General features: G+C 42.6%; 1 protein-coding gene across 28 annotated transcripts in view; it reads left to right on the top strand.

Annotated features, from left to right (window-relative positions):
• Positions 1 to 20,047, top strand: part of ATXN2 (ataxin 2) — a 49,757-nt gene that overhangs the window by 27,948 nt on the left and 1,762 nt on the right. For 14 of the 28 annotated variants that reach the window (XM_056504764.1, XM_056504769.1, XM_056504760.1 and 11 more), the window contains 9 exons: positions 529 to 599; positions 1,286 to 1,593; positions 2,023 to 2,086; positions 2,205 to 2,357; positions 3,261 to 3,327; positions 5,247 to 5,431; positions 6,047 to 6,179; positions 15,347 to 15,492; positions 16,608 to 16,835. In XM_056504764.1, coding sequence (XP_056360739.1) covers positions 529 to 599; positions 1,286 to 1,593; positions 2,023 to 2,086; positions 2,205 to 2,357; positions 3,261 to 3,327; positions 5,247 to 5,431; positions 6,047 to 6,179; positions 15,347 to 15,492; positions 16,608 to 16,835 — 1,355 coding nt within the window. Of the gene's footprint in view, positions 1 to 528; positions 600 to 1,285; positions 1,594 to 2,022; positions 2,087 to 2,204; positions 2,358 to 3,260; positions 3,328 to 5,246; positions 5,432 to 6,046; positions 6,180 to 15,346; positions 15,493 to 16,607; positions 19,195 to 20,047 lie in introns of those variants that run through there. The other 14 variants (XM_056504765.1, XM_056504762.1, XM_056504757.1 and 11 more) reach the window with 5 other exon arrangements.

Below are 20,047 nucleotides of genomic sequence, written 5' to 3'. Positions count from 1 at the left end.
AGAGCTTTTCTAACTGTGCTTTTTCTTATTATGCCTTACATTTGTTTGTAGCACTGTTTGTTCATTCAGTTCTCAAAAAACAAAATCTTCCCATGGTGTTAAACTGAGAAGGAGATTCATTCATTCTCTCATTGGAGAGACCTTTAGGATGAGTCTAACCATAAAACTCACCTTGCTGAGTGTTTCTCCTTCACTTGCTGTGTTTGAAATGCTGGCACAGGTTGGGTTGGGGGTTTTGTTGCATGTTCTTTGTGTTCAGTGAGTTCTGCAGTCCCTGCACCTCGGGGCTTCTGCCTTGGTGTGGTGCATCAGAACTAAAGATAAATCAGTTATGTAATGCTCTGCTTTCACAGAGGCTTCCTGTGTGCTCATACACGTAGGTCATGGAATTGTACCAAATTAAAACCCAAAATAAAGCACTGGAGTTCATTTTTGTATCTGCAAAACCATTCTCTTTCTGCAAATTTAGTAATGTGTATAAAACTTGTATTAGAAATGCTTGGACAATGTTGATTTTGTATTTGGCAGGTGTCTCTCCAATTGTTTCAGAGCATAGAAAACAGATTGATGATTTAAAGAAATTTAAGAATGACTTTAGGGTAAGTTTCTCTCTGTTAATGGTGTCATCATTCTCATGTGCATCCAGATTATTTTAATGAATTGAACACACTGTATAAATTAACAAGTCTTTATATTTTTGCTTAATTTATGAAAATATCTGTAAGAATTCATGTTAGGTGTTATAAAATCGATGCTGACTCTTGTTTGTATAATTGCCTAATGCACATAAATGTGAATATTGACTCTAGACTGAAAACAGGACTTGAAACCTGTTTGATCATTAGGCAGAAATAATCATCTCACACTCCATATGGAGGAGCTGTTGCAAAATTAAATGAAGAGCTTTGCAGAGGAAAATTGAAGATGAATTCCTATTACTTATTTCCTGGTTATAAGGGTTTATTAAATCAGGTTAGCTTTTCAAGTGGTGCTGTTAAATCACTCAGGGGAGAGTCCAGAGGGTTGTCTGAAGCTTTCCTGTCACACCCTAATCAACATACAGGTCACTTGAGTGGCTGAAGAGCTCCTTACACAGTGCCAGCTTAAACACTGTCAGTGCCATGGATTTCTTTCCTGGTAGAAATGGAAATGTGTGTTTTAAAAGGTCATTTCCAGGTGATTGAGGCTTGTGGGGCTGTGTTTTATTCTGTGTATGTGACAGCATTAGATGGTCTCTCCTGAGTTTTGAATCAATTTACTGAATATATCCCTTGGGTTTTTCCAGTTACAGTCCAGTTCCTCTTCAGATGCAGTGGATCAGCTGCTGAACAAAACCCGAGAAGGTGAAAAATCAAGGGATGTAGTTAAAGAAAAGACAGAATCCACCCCTAAAGAATCTATCATAGAAGCTGGCAGTAACACCAACTCCAATGGTGGCAGTAGCAAACCCAACAGTCCCAGTATTTCTCCTTCCATGAGTAACAGCTCTGAGCAAAAGCGAGGGCCTGAGGTGACCTCCCAAGGTGTGCAGACATCTGGGCCTGGAAGTAAACAAGACAAAGAGGATAAAGAAGAGAAGAAGGATACTTCTGAGTGAGTAATGGTGCCTTTTGGGATAAGCACATCTTTATTAATATCAGGCCTTGTGTAGAAGTCAGGATTGGGTGACACATTCCTGGCTCTAAGTGCTGTTACACAGGAGGAACAACAGGGGAAGGGACTGCCCTGAAAGTCATCTCCTGGCTCAGTGCAGAGCTCTGGTCCTGTGGATGCCTAGTTCACATCTAAAAGCTTATTTCCATATTTTCCTGGCTCACATGAGCTGTGGTATCAACTGGAAAACATTTGTGGATAGTTGTAATAAGAGTCCCTCAATGAGAGTGGCTTTTTGCATGCCACAGAGTGTTTGACTTCTCAAAAATCTGACTCACAGATGGAAATGAGGTGTTTTTTAAATTCTTAATTGCAGATACTCCTGTAAAAGAATAATACCAAACTTAATTTTTTGTTCTTTATGTTTAGGCAAGTTAGAAAATCAACACTTAATCCTAATGCTAAAGAGTTCAACCCCCGATCTTTTGCTCAAGTAAGTGATTTGATGCTGTTTAACAGTGCCTTTGAGTAGATCTTTATAAGCCAACCTTTTCCTTGGAGGATACTCAAACTAACCTTGCCATATCCATATTGCTCACCTCTGTTTGTAGCCGAAACCTTCTACTACACCAACCTCCCCTCGTCCTCAAGCTCAGCCCAGCCCCTCCATGGTGGGGCACCAGCAGCCAACCCCCGTGTACACTCAGCCTGTTTGTTTTGCACCAAATATGATGTACCCGGTTCCAGTGAGTCCAGGCGTGCAGGTAAAGTGCTGCAAACTCCTCAACACTTCACTGAGATCCTCAGGAAGCTGAGCAGATTTAGGAATCATGCAATGGGTTGGGGTGGGAAGGGCTTTAAAGGTCAGCTTGTTGCAGCTTGGGAGCTCTGAGTTAAAACAGTGAAATAGTGCAGCTCTTGTAAATATAAATCACCTTGTTGTTGAGTTTTGGCTGTGTAAATACTGAGTTTTCCCAGTGCTCCCTCAATCTGGATGTTCAGATAATCCCAAACACTTGTAAATGCCAGCAGCCCACATTTATTGTGGATCTGTGCAGGTTTCCTCCCAGTCCTCCAAGCACAGTCTCACTCTGCAGCTGTTCCTTTGTTTCCAGCTGCGTCCCACTGGTTTCTGGTTGTTGTAGGGATCACTGGGATTTCAAATCTAGCTCCATTATCATGGAATATCCTGAGTTGGAAGAGACCCACAAGGATCTTCAGCCCAAAATTTGTCCCTGCACAGACACCCCAACAATCCCTGAAGCATTGTCTGAACATTCCTGGAGCTCTGGCAGCTCTGGGGCTGTGCCCATTCCCTGGGGAGCCTGGGCAGTGCCCCAGCACCCTCTGGGGGAAGAACCTTCCCCTAATACCCAGCCTGACCCTGTCCTGGCTCAGCTTTGTACCAAAAAGCTGCTGTGAGGCTGTCAGGTTGAGCCAGTGCCTGCAGTAGCATTCCTGGGCTGGCTATTGCCAACCATCTGGTCTTAGTTGTGTGTCCGTGCTGACTTAATGACTCTGATCCAAGAAAATCTCATAGGTTAGGCAGAGTTCACTAAACCATGTAACAGAGCAGAGGGAAACACATCAAAGCTGAGTGGGGCCCCCACCCCAGCACACAGTGAGTTTTTAAAGGAGTATCATACCTTCAACTTCTTCTGTTTCAGCCTTTGTATCCTATTCCCATGACGCCCATGCCAGTGAACCAAGCCAAGACATATAGAGCAGGTAAAGGTGAGAATAATACTGCCTGTTTGGTTCTCAGTCTGCATGCAGCATGGCTAAATGACAAATGTTTGTGTGTTTTCTAATCCATGGTAATTTGGTTTCAATCAATATTTTAAATGCTGTTTTTAATAAAAGGATGTAAGTGGAAATACTAATGGATTTTTAGATAAACTAATTCAGCCAAAACATGCCAGGTTTGAGTAATGGGGGGTTGCTTGGTTTGGAATCTGATTTGACAAACAGGAAAATGTCTCTGTTACATTAGGGTGAGCTGATAATTTCCTATATTTCATAAATATTACAGCTTTGTTTAAAGGGAGCTTCTCTGCTGGTTTTCTGTACTGGTTTGCAGCAGTGCCCCAACTGGTGCTTTAATAGAAGTATTTTTTAACAACATGCAGAGTCACTATTTCTTCAGGAAAAGATTGCTCTGCTGCTCTTCTGGAAAGAGCTGCTTCCAGTTTGTTCTTGCTCATTCCTGCTGCCCCAGAGACTGAGCAGCTGGACTAACAATGACAATGCCACATGTTTAAGTGACAGCCGTGGCTGTGGAGTCACCATGGGTGGTGAGATGTTCCCTGTGCTGGGCAGGGCAGTGAGGGAGCAGAAAGTGCTGCTCTTGTTCTGCTCCTGTTCCAGGGAATGCTGCAGCTGTACCCAGTGAATGCATCTGCAGTGGCAGCCAGAGCTGCAGGGCAGGACCAGCACTGCAGCTCCAGTCACTGCAGAGGAAATTGCTTGCTGCTGTTTAGAAACAAACAAGTGGCCTTTATCAACCTAGGGGAGACAAAACCCTGCAGTGTATTTCTGTGTTAAAACACAGTAACTTCACTGTGGCCTCACCCCTGAAATCTGGTTGGTAACACTGTTTTAATCTGAAATGCATTGCTGAGTGCTGGCTTGGTGAGGCAGCTCCAATTCTGAATTCTTCTTTAATTTCCAGTATTTCTGCATATCCACCTGTGTGCAGCACAGCCCTGAGGGAGCTGCCTGGGTTACAGCTCTGTGCCTTTGCACTGTTCAAGTTGCCTCCTGTATTTACTTCTTTCTGTTGTTGACTTGCAGTGTAAATAAAATTATTGAGAGAATTTACTGGTGTTTTCAACATTTCCCTCTCCTCTCCCTGAGGGATTTGGGGCATTGCCCCTTGAGATACTCAGTTAATAGTTGCAGCCTGACTGCACGAAGCTGGAGCTCTCCTGGAGCTCTCCTGGATCTCCCATGTCCATGTTTGTAGGCTGAATTAGTTAGTTCCAAGTCAGTTGGGTGGTCACCTTTCCAGGAGAGCTCAGGTGATCCCACACTGCTGTGCTCTTTTCATCTTTCTTCCCTCTTAATTATTCCTACTCCTTACAGATTCTGTCTCTCTCAGTGTTGTCTGTGACCTAAAATTTGCTTTCTGCTGCCCTGAGGGGTAACACAGAGCTCAAAAGATGGGAATACCTCAAGTTGTGGCTGCATGGAAACCTTTATTGTGCTCTCCTCAGCCATGAGCACAAGTCATTTTAACATAAAGATTCAGATTTCCAGATGATGGAACAGTGTCTGAGTTGTTCCCATAGAGGGTGAAAAAGCCTTTTAAAAGGGTTAGGATTAATTGGTTAATGTGGGTATCCTGATATAACCTTTCTCTTCCACTTCTGATTCTTGTCAGTCTTTCTCTCCCTCCACCTTTCTTCCTTCACAAAAAGGCAGGGCTGGGTTTGTGGCTGTGGATATTCAGCCCAGCAGTGATGAAAATCATGTGCTTCCTGGAGAAACTCCTTCACACTGTTCCTTTTTGACAGAGCTCTAACCCATGGTTAAAGGTGTGGGGTGAGGATATTCCACATGGTCCCAGTAACATTATTACAATGTAGAACCTTTCAGGAAGCTCCAAACTTTTTCTCTGTGTTTCTAACACGAGACAAATCTTTGTTTTCCAGTACCAAATATGCCCCAGCAGCGGCAAGACCAACACCACCAGAGCACCATGATGCATCCTGCCTCTGCAGCAGGCCCTCCAATTGTAGCTACTCCACCTGCTTACTCTACACAATATGTTGCATATAGCCCCCAACAGTTTCCTAATCAGCCTCTTGTGCAGCATGTGCCACACTACCAATCTCAGGTAAGACTCCTTTCCATGCTCCTGATCAATGCAAGCACAAATAATGAAGTGGCTCAGAGCTAAATAACCCCCTTGTGTCCAGTCCTAAGTCACCCTGAAGAGTTTCTGTGTTCTGGAGCACATGTGGTGATCTTGGAATGTGCTTCAAAGCCTGTAACAAATGTTAAGGTCCTAATGAATTTTAATGTCCTAATGAATTTTAAGGTCAGTTTAGAAGTTGGCATTTATTATTGATATGGTTTTTTAGCTCTTTGAAGAATTTCTTTAGGTCGTGGCCAGCACATCTTCTGGTTAAGTGTTCTAAAAATAACTTACTTGGTGGACTGCTCTTACTTCAAAGGCTGTTAAATCTACATGTGTAATTGGATAAATGTACAAGCTTGGTGCATTATCAGAGTGGCAAAAACTGGATATGCCCATGTTTTCTGTCATTTTCTAGCCCTTAAATTTTGGAAGCAGTTGGGACAATCACAACAGTGAGAAATCCTCAGCTCGCCCTGCGTTTGAGCAAGGCTGAGCTGCCTCTGCTTCAATCACAACTGTTTAGATGACAAAAAGTTTCTTTGGAGTAATCCCCCAATTAACTGTGTGGTTTTTCCTTTGTTCTGCCTGCAGCATCCTCATGTTTATAGCCCTGTAATACAGGGCAACGCTAGGATGATGGCCCCACCAGCACACGCACAGCCGGGTTTAGTATCTTCCTCTGCAACACAGTACGGTGCGCATGAACAGACACATGCTATGTATGGTAGGAAACGTTTTGTGTTATATGTAACTTTTTAAGTCCTTACCTTGTGCAGGGGATGTATTTAATCTCAGCCTTCAGACATGGGTATCATTCAGTAGATGTGGTTTATATTTCATAAGATGGTGATGATGAGGATGAGCAGAGCATTGAAAACTAAGCCAGCTGGTTCAAATGAAAACTCAAGTGTGCTGATTTCAGTAGGATACCAGTGACCAAGATGAGATTTCAACCTGGGAGCTGCTAAAGAATATCTGCTGAAAGAAGTTTGTTCAAGTTCTCTTGATGCTCTTGATACATCATCCCTTGTTTGTTCCTTGATTACTTGTTTTATTGCAAGGTTATGACCTCAGTTTCAAACTTGACTTTAGTTCTGGCAACTAGTGAAATGCTGTCTTTATGATACTACTGGCATTATTAACAGTATGAAACACTGCTGTTTAAGCAAAATAAACCATGTGTTGCTTACCTTTCTCATTTGGTAAGTCAAGAATAAGTAAATGGAACAGCTCATGTATTGCTCTCACTTGGACAATTAGTCTCTAGCATTATCAGATGGGCATTTTTCACTTACAGTGAAGTGCTGAAAATGTGGGTTACCTTGTGACAAAAGTAAAATGTGCAAGAACTTTCTAAAGCATTATAAATGTATGATAAATCAAGGCCCAATTTGGAGGAAAAAGAGTTCACTGCAAAACATGCTATTGAAAGAGGTAGAGTCAAGGTTGTTTAAGGCTTGGAAATTGTCATAAAATGTCAAAACAGCAGATGGTCTCTTGAAAACATGGCATTTCAATACTTGTTATAGCATCTGAGGAAAAGTTTTATTGGGTCACGTATATTATTGACTTAGATTCTAATAAAAGATTTTCTGTACCTTTAGACATCTTTGTATGTTTTCGGGTGCTTAGTTTCACACTACTTAATGGAAGTCCATGACATGTCATGAAAACTTACAGAGAATCTGGAGTTTAGTGGGAAATTAATTCTGATTTTAAGAGGTGTCTTACCCATCTGAAAACATCCTGTCAGATCTCTGCAGTGGTGTGGTAACAGAGTTAAGAAACAAAAATAACTTATTTTGACACTTGGAGGAAGAACATTTGAGCTTATTTATGCTGAAGCTGAAATGGAAGTTACTTGTAGAGATTAATCTTTCTCTCCCAGGTCCTTGCTAATTGTATTACTTTGATCTTTTCAACTCTTGTGCTTGAGGTGTCCATGTAAACAGATCTTCTGTTTGCTTTTTGATTAGATTAAATAGAATTCCGATAAAGCAAATGATCAAAGGCTTTCAGACCTTTATTGGTGAAAACCCTCCTCTCAAATTCTAATTAAAATAAAACCAAACATGAGATAATCTGAGATTTGATTCAGAATGGTTGCATGTGACTTCCTAGCAATTTCCCATTGTGCACCATCCTTATCTTCTGTAATCAGTGGGTTCTGCAGCGTTGAAGTACAAGCCCGTTGCCTTGCTTGGCTTTGATCAGATGTCTGTATAGTTTTTTTCACTGATATTCTAACTTACAACTGTTAGATCTCATTTTGTGTTGGTTTTGCAGCTTGTCTGTTGTAGATATGTGACTACCTGCCAGTGCAAACAACTTAAGTTGGGTCAAACTTGAGAATTCTTTGGTATTTCCTGCCATGTAATTAAATATTCCTTTCCCAAGAGCACCTAATTTAACAGAAATGGCCTGTCCTCCTGTGTTCTTTCAAGTAGCTACTTGGTGACTCTTCTAAATATTCTCCCACCTTCCAGTAAATGATGGAGTGCTTGAAATTTTTGGTACTGAAACCATTCAACCCAAGAGGATCATGAACTCCATGTGGTAGAGCTTTTTGAAGGGTGTGTTCTTGCCCCTGTGCAGACGTGTTTAGTGAACATGAATTGTCTCAAATGTACCCTTCACCTTCCAAGGTGACAGTGACACATGCAATGACTCCTGATGTTCTGCAGCACCCTCTCAATTCACTTTTTTGCAAGTCTTCCATGTGCTGAGTGCCTGAAGACCTGGCCCAGATGGACTGTGCTTCCTCAAAGTGTGTCCAGCTGTAACGTGTCCACTTCAGCTTCCATTTATCCATGTGTGGGAAAAGGCAGGAGTGCCAGAGGTGACCAATCTGAGCTGCTTGTGGAGCTAAAGAACCTCATGTTGGAATTGTTCACATCTGACTGAGTGACTATAAGAAAATATCCATAACTCCTGCTCTGTCTTTTGGGAATCTTAAGTTTACCCACATTTGAACTGAGTATATCTGTGCACTTTGATTCTGGTCCTCTCTTAAAAAATAATTTGAAAGTACAGAATAACAACTTCCTGAGAAACAATCACCGCTCCTGCATTTGATTTTGCTCAAACAATTTCACTTTTGGCTCTTTAAAATTGCTATCTGATTTTTAAAAGATATATTATTACTTCTTTTTAGCACTGATACTAGCATTCAGTGGGCCATGCTGCCCTTTAATCCTTCAAGGTACTGGTGCTTGCTTTGAGTTATTCCTGCAAAATTCACTCAGTTTTTCTCCTGCATATGTGGTAGAGAGAAGATGTCTGCAAGAACTACTGTGCTGAGACCTGGGGGTTGGGGGGAAACTGCTTATCGAGTTTTCCTAAGGTGTGAAATGTTTTCTGGTAAGATCTGAAACTCCACCTTCACTAATGGTTTGGGACGAGTTGAAAGTCTGTGGCAAATAGTAACAGCCTGGCAGCCAAGAGAAATTCCTGTGGATTTAAGGGAACCACCCTCATTGCCAAACGTTTGGGGTTGTTTTCCTTCCTGTCTTGTGAAGAGATAGCTGAATCCAAAATACATACAGTGACCTACACTTGGTGATAAGCACTCTTCCATTTTAAAGCAAAGTACTTTTGTCTAATGCTGTTTAATGGGATATTCCTGCACTTCTGGGATTTCCTTGCCAATTCACAGTGTCACAACCAAGACAGAGAAGCAGAGCTGCGTGGTCCCAGTAACCCCAGCTAAAGACAGGACAGAGGAGTGCTCAGATCACTGGGGTTTTCCCCTCAAAATGGGGAAGGACAATGTCCAAACAAGTTTCTTCCCAGCCAGACGGTAACAGCGTCTGTGACACCTCAGCTGCGGAGCCGCCCGTGTCCAGCAGAGTTTGGCATGTGACACTTTTTACCTGCCACACACCCACCTGGAGGTGTCATCCTTCCCCTGCTCAGCTGCACCTTGTGTTCAGAAGGTTCTGTGTCTGTCTGGCAGCTGCTGGCTCGGGGTGGCCTCCCAGTCCCAGTCCTTGGGCTGCTGGAGTTTGCTGGCCACGGTCCCAGTTTGGCTCCCGTGTCACACAAAGCCCACACCAGGCTTCTGCTGCTGGTAGAAAATTTGGTTACTGAGTAGAGGGTGGATCTGTCCATTCCTGTGACAATGAACTTGTGTTAGTTTTCCATGTGGCTGAATTGTTTCCAGATAATTGGAGTCCTCTGAAAAACTTAATTTTTGTGTTTAAGAGCTTTTGTAAAACCAGACCTTGGTTTTACACAGATGCATTTCCTGTTTTCTGTGCTCTCATTCCTGTCTTCCTTCCCCTTTCCCTTTCTGCATATGTTTTACTGGTCTGGTGTTGTCTCTAACTTTATCTGGTTTCTGTCTCAGCAGTAGAGTAAATTCTATTCCCCTGGTAGTACAATGGTGGATATAATATAAACTTCAGAGGATTCTCCAGGGACTAAGAGTGAACCAGTCACCAAAGTTGTCTTGGAACTGTTCAGAATGGCACTGCTATAGCTGAAAAAGCAAGGGCCAGTTTCTGCTCTAGTATAATTGCATTTTAACCTTCTTGTTACAGTGGACAGTAATAGATCATTAATTGACATAAGGCTTCTTTTTGTGTTAATTAAGAACTGCAGACCTCAGTGTCACAGTTAAGAAGGAAGCTTTACTAGAGACTTGTGTTTCATCTCCACTCATTTGTAAAATGAAATACCTAGCTCTAATAGCAGCTAAGTAAATAAAATATCTGCATGGTTCTAGAGTCTTAAAAAAAAAAAATTAAAAAAATTAAAACTGACACTGACCTTTCCAGAAGATGGGAAGTATGCACGTGGCAAGAGGCTAATTTACCTTTCTATTTCCCAAATTCAGCATGTCCCAAAATACCATACAGCAAGGAGACAGGCCCTTCTTTCTACTTTGCCAGTGAGTTGGGTTTTTTGTACTAATTTTGATTGTACAGAAAAGCACTTTCTAAAGAACCACATGTTAAAGGAATGGGACATTGAGGGAACAAGTTTCCTTGCACCAAACCAGGATGTGGAAAACGCAGGAAGGTTCCTCTCAGTGGGCAGGGAATGGAGCTCTGGAACAGATTTAAATGATCACAGGAAGCTGAGTTGTCAGTTCTTCAAAAGTTTATTTTAAATATGGAATAATCTCTTACTTCACCACCCGGTCTTTTCATTTGCAGCCAGAAGAGGGTTCTAAAAAATCCTTCCACAGGGTGCCCAGAGGAGCTGTGGCTGCCCCTGGATCCCTGGAAGTGTCCCAGGCCAGGTTGGACAGGGCTTGGAGCAGCCTGGGCTAGTGGAAGGTGTCCCTGCCATGGCAGGGGTGGAGCAAGGTGATGTTGAAGGTCCCTTCCCACCCAAACCACTCTGTGATCCTGTAGCCTCTGCTCTAACCTGTGGGAGCTGCCTTGCACCCTTACATGAGCCAAACACGACTTTTACACCTGACCAGCTTCCTAAAAGGAGAAGTAGCTTGGGCCCCATCCCTTTAAAAAGCTCAAGTTTTGAGCCCCTGGGAGGAAATAACTCGAGTTGCAACCGAGGTGGAGGAAGTTTTCTGTGCAGCTGCCACAGAAGGAGTGCTGGGAGCAGCTTGTGGTCATGGCTGTATGACAGGGATGAGATGGGGGCCCCTTGGCAGGTGAGCTTTGTCAGTTCCATTCCCTGGCTCAGTGGGGCTGTGCTGGTGGCCAGCATCACTGGGATGAGGGACTGGTGCTCTCTGGACACAGCAGCCTGATCCAGCTCATCCACACTTAGCAGGGCAGGCAGAGAGCTGCAGAGAGCTGCCTGGGCTGCTGGTGTTCAGCAGCTTTGAGGAAGCTGAGGTTTGAGGGGGGTGCTTGCAGGGTGAACTCTCACCCAGGACATGGGAAAGGAGGAGTTGCAGTCTCAGGGTGTTTCTGTTCTTGCTCCTGTCCTGCTGTGTCTGTCTGTAAGTCTGTGCAGCCCATGCCAGGCACTCTCCTGTTTGTTTCTGTTTTTTTTTTTTGCATTAGCTCATGCAAGAGGGATGTGAGAAAAACCACTTATTCTCCAAAAATCTCCTCTGGAGCAGATTTCCTGTATTTCTTGTGCCACACTGGCCCTGCCTGAGCAGGGGCTGCAGGGTGCTGACCTGTGCTGTGTTCATTCCTCTTGGTTTGGTGCACTGAAATCACTTCAATAACCTCCTTCCTTTCTTGGCTTACCTTTGAAGTGAAGTCCACTCTACCTGTGTAAAATGACATGAAATGTTTGTATGATGAAAGAAACATTTGCTATTTCTTTGCTTCCTACCATTCAGGTCTTTTAAATGTAGTTATCCTCACCATCTTACTGGCTCTGGCAATAGTTTTGAAGTTTGTTCACTGGTCAGTTCTTGAAAATAGGCTCTTCAATGCATCTTTGGACCATGACCAACGCTGACCACCATTGAAATTCCAGGGAAAAGACAAATTTACAAAATGACACGATGTGGTTTCACATATTCCCTTGTAGCTGGGAGTTCTGCTTGATTTCTGCTGCTCTGACCTCTTTTGATTTCAGCTCCTTCTGTGGGTTCTGTGGCTGACTACTTCTTGTTTGCTCTCAGAAATGGGGTGCAGTTCTGTAGAACTGAATTCAGTAATTCAGTCCCTGTGATGGTTTTTTTTTTGTTTTTTTTTTTCCCATTCCGTGACTGAGTCGCTTCCCTCCCCACGTGTCCCTGCCAGGTCAGTGCAGTGAAATATCTCACATGAGAAGCAGTTTGATTAGAAAGATGCAGAAGTGAAGCAGGTCAGCCCAGGCAGAGGAATTTGAGGCACACAAGGTGAGAAACACAGTGTATTTGTGCTGGAATGAGCTGTGGTGACTTGCAGTAAGGTGTGTCCTTTCCTAGAGCTCTCTTGGCACATTCTCAGATAATAGGTGGCCATTTGGAAAATCTCCAAAATACTGACAACTGGGGAAAATGTTGGATAATGAGTCCTTTTTGGGGTTTTTTTCACCTCCTGTCTTGTCTTATTTGCTGTTAATTTGTGTAGTGGGCTGTTTTGATGACCAGGCAAAAATTCCTTTAAAAAAATCCCAGGGAAAGTGTTTTAGTTCTGGCTGAGCAGGTGAATTTTTCATGACTTTTACGAGACTCCTTTGACAACTTTGCTGGTCTTGGAGTTTTCATTGGCTTGGCAGGAATTACTTGCACTAACTAAACATGAAAAACCACTTACACTGCTGGAGTTGGAGTCTGAACTCTGATTTTGAACTGGGAGTGCATTTCAGACCTGCTGAGTCGTTGTTGGTTTGTGTGCAGGGACTGGCCAGGATTTAGAGAAGTGCCCAGATAACATTTTTTGAAAGGCACTTTTAATATTACTATTAAAACATAATTTGCAGCAGCATCTGAAGTGGTTGGAAGCTCTATAAATTTGGTCATTAGGGTGATCTGCTAAAAACAAAATGAAGGAGAGGAGAAATTAGAGAAATAAATATTTTTCGGTATAAAAAAGTTCAGTGCTTTAAATCCAAAGCTGTGGATAAAATATGAGGTGGTTTTGGAAGAGCTGCCACTATGACAAAAACCTGATCCTCCCCTTGGTTTATATCTATTCTTTAGGGTGCTATTCCTTGGTTTAAGTGGTGTCTTAAGAGAGGAATTCCTTATTGTGAAGTTTTATTGTAGAAATATCTGCTTCAGAACAACTGAGTTTATTATTCTCTTGGCCATAAGTATGAATTGCACAAATGGTTTAAGGGAGTCCCACATTATTTTGGAGGCTCTTAACAAGTAACGTGGGAAGCCTTGAGTATCTTACAACTCAGAATTAAATTTCATATACATTTTAAAGCCTCTTGAATGGAGTTGGAGTTAATTTGCAGTCAGGGTTTGCCAGCTCTGTGGTTGAGGCACTGGGAGGATTGCTGGTCTAACGTGCCTTTGGCAAGCAAGTAATCCCTCCTTCCATTTATTTCTATTATTTTGACAAAGGTAATAATTTCTGGCCTTCTTCAGAGTGTGTATAATAATGAGGTTGAGAAATTTTCCTCCTGTAGAAAGACATAAACTTGGTACTGTAAAAATGATCAATGTTGCCACTGATCACTTTGGTGTTGTCTGAGGAGAGATGTCTGAAAGTCAAGTAGGAACATGGCAGGGATGCTGCTGCAAAATACATTTTTAGTAGTGATACAAAAAAAAAAATCAAAAATACTTGGATTTAAAGCATGAAAAAAAATGCTGTGGCAGAAGATCCTGCTGCTTTTGACAGTGTGCTTAGGAAATATTGAGGTGTTTTTGAAACCCCTTTCAATCAGGAAGTCTCAGAATGTACAACTGTGCTTGCACATGTGGATAAGAACATTAGGATCAACTCCAGGCTGCAGGAATTTAGTTCATCTGCATTAATAGCCTGAAACTGCTCATCACTGCTCGGCCATTTGCTCAGTGAAGATTTAATAGAGCTTGCCAGGGATTAAGTTAAATGTGGCAGGCAGTTATTTTCTAAAGGAGGAACCTTCACAAGGGAGAAAAAAACCTCAATTAGACAAAAATATCCTGGCTCTCTACATTCTGGTGAGTTGGAATGTATTAGAACTTGGATTTGTAAGGTTTATAGCAAGCCAGGCTGGAGGAAAACTGCATTGGCCATCAAGATAATGCTATCATATAATACCAACCCCATTTAAAAAAAAAAAAAAAAAAAAAAAAAATATATATATATATATATATATATATAAAAACCTGGTAGATACTCATCAGTAATTAATTTCAGAATGACCAAAAGGCACCAAAACAAATAAGGAACAGGGGAAGGAAATATTGAGGAGCAGGTTGATAGTTTTCTTTGGCTGTTTGCTTTTTTAGCACTTTGTCAGCAAAACCCTCCTTGGTCTTTCAGGCTGTGACATCAGAGGGATTAACACGTGTTGTCACACACAGAAGTAGCTGCAGACACAGCCTGGTTGTTGCACAAGAACTAAAAGAAATAAGGGAAGCATCCTCATTTTTAGGGTCCTGCTTTCCCATGGCATGCTTTGTGTTGAGAGGAAGATTTGCTGTCATTATGGCTTTTCATACTTGCTTAGATCCCCTCAAAAACTTTAAAAAAAAAATAGGATTTAGTGTGGCCCATTTGAAGCAGACCAGAGCAGGATCCAAGAAGGAACTTGGTGTTTGTTGTTGGAGACTGGCACGGCTGTAGCAACAGATGTGGCTTCACTGGGCTGAAAGTTTTCTGTTGTTCAGTTTCTTCCTTTTTGGGAATTTTGTACCTTATTTGCTACCGTTTCAAGGAATGAAGAATTCCATGGCAGTGTTGGGGAGCTCACAGGATGGTGGTGATCCAGAACAGATTGGCCTCGAGGGCAGAGGCAAAATGGGTTATTTTAGCACAAGAAAGTGGCTTCAGCAAAAATTTGATGCTCAAGCAGCCTCAGTTTTTTCAGCTGTGGTGTGTTTATTTACTCTGGGCAGAGTTTGTGCTTCCCTCTGACTGTTTTGTGAGAAATTTCCAGAAGAGTAGCATGGTGAGGTTAGCCAGGTATAAGGCCAAAGAATTTTTTTTGGATGGTGGAAATAAAAATGGCTCGTAACACCTTTGAAAAGTACATCTCAGGAAATCCTAAATTGTATGAAAATTATAAATTTGATCTCTGAAACTGGTCTGTTTGACAAAACAAAAGATGGAATACTGCTTTTCTCTATGTAGTATGTGTTACATTATCAAATTAGGGAAGATGAACTGTCTAATTATGGTTGTTTATAGACTTTCCTGCCAAACCAAACTACACAAAAGCAAGGTAAGATCATCAGCTATTTGCAAGATAAATACATTTATTCTTTAGAAGGGGGAGGGAATATATTTACAGTCTGAGTTGTAGCGAAGTCTTCAAGTGCAGATGGTGACTTGTCCTGTACCTGGTGTTAAATATTTCTCTTTTTCATCCTAGTTTCCACTGGCTCACTTGCTCAGCAGTATGCCCACCCTAATGCTACCCTGCACCCGCATCCTCCGCATCCTCAGCCTTCTGCCACCCCAACTGGCCAGCAGCAAAGCCAACATGCTGGAAGCCACCCTGCTCCAAGCCCCGTGCAGGTAACACAGCCCAGGGCCTGAGTGCTGCACTTTGTGTTGGATGGATTGCAACTGACTGGTGCTTGATGTTGGTATCTTGGTTTTAATGAGAGGAAAAAGTTGGAGTAGATTCACACTGCTCGTTTCTCCCTGTTCACAGAGGATGGGGGATGTTTTAGTTTAAGGGTGTGATGGTTTTCAAATCAAAACCAGTGAGAGACTCCAAGTCAGAAGTACAATTTAATAGGAAAAAAGGGGAAAATAAAATACATGCTATAGTACAAAAGAAAAACTACTGCCAGAGTCAGAATACAGCCTGACACCCTGCTAGTTAGGGTGGTGGTAGCAGTCCAGATGAAGTGGTCTTGTTGAAGTAGTGATCCTGTAGAAAATTCTGGTAGCTGTTGTCCTCTGGAAACCAGTGGGTAAGGGCTGCCTTGGTGTTCCAAATCTCAGTTTTTATTTAGGTAGGAAAGGCTTGGCTCCTCCCCAGTGCTGGAGAATTTCCCAGTGGGATGATGTAATTTTATCAGTCATGCACTGGGACTCAATGGCCATTAACAGGAGATATCTCCTGGAGGGAGGATGGTGGAAAAGATAAAGAACATTGTCCCATCTGGTTTTTAATGGATGACTCTTTAGGAGAAGATATCTCCCACAGAGATAAAAATCATTGCCCCACCTGGTTTCAGCAGATGGTGATAGAATACAAACTTTTGGGCACATCTTTCCATTGTAACCTAGGACAAAGGGTCAGGAAAGGATCATAATCGTGTCAGTGCTTTCATATGAGTGCAGTGGAAATTGCAGAAAAATGCTGGGAAGTGTTTGATTGGATTTTGTCAAAGCAACTGACAACAAAGTGGTCCTTGTAATAGTGCTGCATTCCTTAATTCCCTCCTGGGAATAACTGTCTGCAGCTGTGAGGCACTCCCAGCTCCAGATTCTCCATGCTTTTACCTGTTTAGGAGCACAAGCTGAGCTTGGTGGTCTTGTAAAGAATCTCCCCACAAGCACAGGCAATCCTTAAATTCACCATGTAGAGACTGGGAGTTGAGAGCAGTTTCCCACTCCTTTCTCCTTAACAGGATCAATTCCTCAGGCCTAACCCAGGTGATCTCTGTGTTTTCTTGCAGCACCACCAGCACCAGGCTGCCCAGGCCCTGCACCTGGCCAACCCCCAGCAGCAGTCGGCGATTTACCACGCAGGTCTAGCTCCAACCCCTCCTTCCATGACGCCAGGCTCCAACACGCAGTCTCCACAAAACAATTTTCCTACAGCACAACAAACAGTCTTCACCATTCATCCCTCCCATGTTCAACCTGCATATACCAATCCGCCACACATGGCCCATGTCCCCCAGGTAAACACAGTTTAACAACCTTCAAGACTAAATGTCTTAATGCCACAAGAGTTAGGACAGTCGGGCCTGCTGAAGTGATTGCCAATCTGTCACCTCTCAGCACAGACTTACCTGTTGTTGTTCTTTAGGTTTCTGTCTGTACATTGCCTTTATTTAGAGTTTGACACAGTGTGTTTGGACCTCAGCTTCCAACACCTAGTGCATCTGCAACTGTAGTTTAATGAAGACATCTTAAGCTGGCACTGCTACTGAAATAAATTGAGCTCTCTTCCCAGTTCCTGGCTCCCATCCTTGTCCCTGCCCCACCACTGTGCTCACAGAACTGCTTGGCCGTGGAGCAGACCAGGCTGGGGACACGATTCAGCTGAAATTTGCCTCCCCTACCCCCTTCTTAGGCTATTTCTTGGTCAAATTGGTTCCCTGCTCAGTCAGGTGCCTGATCCCAGGAAGAGCTGGCATACAGAAAGGTTGGAGGTGGGAGCTGAGTGCAGAAAGGCTGAATTGCTGCTTTTGGTGGCAGTTTCAGGCTCTGCATTGTAGACAAATTTTATACAAATACATCCAGAAAAGGACATGACAGGATTTCCAGGGAGTAGCAAGGCAGTGCAGGGAGAGAGGAGAGAGTTAAGGTGACTGCAGGACAATCCTTGCAGAAAGGATCCTCTGTGTGTGTGGTGTGTGTGTGTGTTGTTCTAAATGAACTGCTTGTGCTGAAGATTCCCAAAGATTGTTGGTTGGGCAACCTAAAACAACAGTCTTTGCTTCAGAATCAGAAACCCACTTCTCTTAACTGCTCTCTTGTGGTCAGCTCCCTGAGAAGAAGGATTTGGGGAAGGGAAGCACATGATAGATTAATCAAGAGCTCTGTGTAAAGCAGTGTGACACAGATTTTCTGATGTTTACTAAATCTCCTGGATTTAGTGTCCTTTGTCAAGGAATGGGCAGTTCAATCAGTAATTTGCCTGCACAATTTCTTCTTCAGACCAAGAATTTGGTGCCTGCCTTCTCATACAGGTTAACAATAGTTTGGGGTAAAGTGACTAACTGTGATTAGGGATGTTGATCTGACAGGTGTCCCTTGCAGAATTCTGATAAAATCTTTGCTTTGGTCCCTGGGACAGTCAGTTAAGCCAATGAATCAATAGTTTTTTAGGAATCGTTTTACTGATGTTGAATTTTTAGCTTTTTGATGCTTTTAGGCTTTTTATTTCTCTGCTTTTTTTTGGGAAGAGGATAAGGAGAGGATGGCCAAAGCTGTTCATTGCTGGGGCATCTTGGCACATCCTCCCCTTCTCTGGTTTCTGTCAGAAACAAGACTCCTGCTCTGCTCTGCTCTGCTCTGGTGTGAAGGCACTGCTGTGAATGCCTGGGTTGTGTTTAGAGCTTCTCAGAGGGGTCTTGGATTAGTGCATGTCCAGTGCTCTGATTTGAAACCTGAAACATTTGCTTAAAGGCCATGAAAGGGTAAAGCTGTGCCTGAATTGTGCCCTGGCCAGGCCAGGGATGCAGGATGTGACCATTGCCTTCCTTTCTGTGTGCCAAGCAAACCAAATTCAACAAATCAGATGCAACTTTGAGTCAGAACTGACTGCTCAGGCAGGATTTTTAGCAATCACAGACTAAGCCTGCCTTGCCCTTGATTTTAACTTGTGCAGTCTCTTCTGCAATTTTTTTTTTAGAATGGAAGCTGCAATTTGTGATATTTACACCAAACTAATTGACTTTCCCAATGAAGTAGTTCCCTCAAAAATCTCTAGTGAAGGAATAACTACAGTTTTGTCAGAAATTTTAAATGCATGTAATTATTCCATCGTGGGGAAACTAATCACTGGATTTAATAGTTTTTAGCAGCCTCATTCCCAGCTTCTAAACACAATTCTGAAATACCACATAGTAAGAATTCCAGTCAGGCCAACACAGGGGATCAATCCAATTTCCCTTCAGGTTATCAGATGAATCTTGAGCTGGTAGATATCTCACTTGAGAACCAGTATTTTAAAATTCATTACAGAGTGCTGTCAGCTGCCAATTTGCAAAATGTTTGAGCCACAGCAGAAAAATTTTATCCACTGTGTGTATTGACTCCAGCTGCTCTATGAATAGCTGCTTTATGATGATGGCTTCTACAATAGCATGTTTGTCAAAGTCAACGTGGAGCCAGTCCTGGGAGGTATTTCTGTTCCACAGCCTGATCTCCTAAATCTTTTTTAGAGCAAGAGTGAGATTTGAATTGCAGTTCCTGCCTTTAAAGGCTTCTGGGGTGCTACTAACACGTGCAAGTCTGATCAAAGAGTTTGGGAATGTCTGTGATGAGTCAAGTAACCCTTTTTGTCTTTAAGAAATAAAATTCTAGCCACTACCTGCTATCTGTCTTTACTGGCATGGGAGACCTGTGAGGCTGCAGTTCTGGGATATGGTAGAAGGACAAAGCAAACCTTAGGTACAAATGATGGGGTTTTGGGGTTTTTTTTTTTTTTTTTCCAGGAGAAATCCACTGAGAGCTCTGAGTTCCTTTGTGCTTTTAAGAAATTAATGTTTGCTAGGTTTTTAAATAAAATAAATTGATGACCTCTAGAGACATGAACTGCTCTGAGCTAAAGAACCCACCAAGTTCCTGAACTTATTTGCCAGAGGTGATCAGCCATGGGAAGGATTAATCTCCTTTTCCACAGAGACTTAGCCCTGATTGCTCAGATTACACAAGAACTGCGATGAGCTGAACTGGAAGCAGAACAAAGCTGCCCTGAGAGTGTGAAGGGATGAAATCACTCATGTCAGGAGGACTTGGCTGAGCACTGTGTGGGCACAGGTCACTGGAGAGGACAGGGAGGTTCCCAGGGCAGGGAGCCAGGAGAGAACGTGGGGTTGTGCAAGGAGAGAGCTGGGGAAGGGATGCCAGACTCCCAGTGCCTGTGAAGTTCCTATCTATACCCTCTAGGAAGTGCTTTGATGTAGGTGACTAACAGAAATGTTTTGAAGATTTGTTGCTGAATTGTTTTTATTTTTTTAATACCCCCCTGTTTATTGCTGGCAAAATGGCTAAAATCAAGAACACAACTCAGAGCCAGCAGTAAGGACTTGAGCCCTTTTTTTTAATTATTATTTTTCCTTTTTGTTGTTATTATTTTTTTTTTTTGTGTTACCACCTTTACCTTAACCCCTAACCTAGTTTAAAAAAAAAAAAAAAAAGAAAAAACAAACAAATGAAGAGT

Source organism: Oenanthe melanoleuca, chromosome 15 (genome assembly GCF_029582105.1).
Source record: "Oenanthe melanoleuca isolate GR-GAL-2019-014 chromosome 15, OMel1.0, whole genome shotgun sequence".
NCBI classification, from domain to species: Eukaryota; Metazoa; Chordata; class Aves; order Passeriformes; family Muscicapidae; genus Oenanthe; species Oenanthe melanoleuca.
Note: the sequence above shows the minus strand (reverse complement) of the source record. Positions and strands in the feature narration are given on the sequence as shown.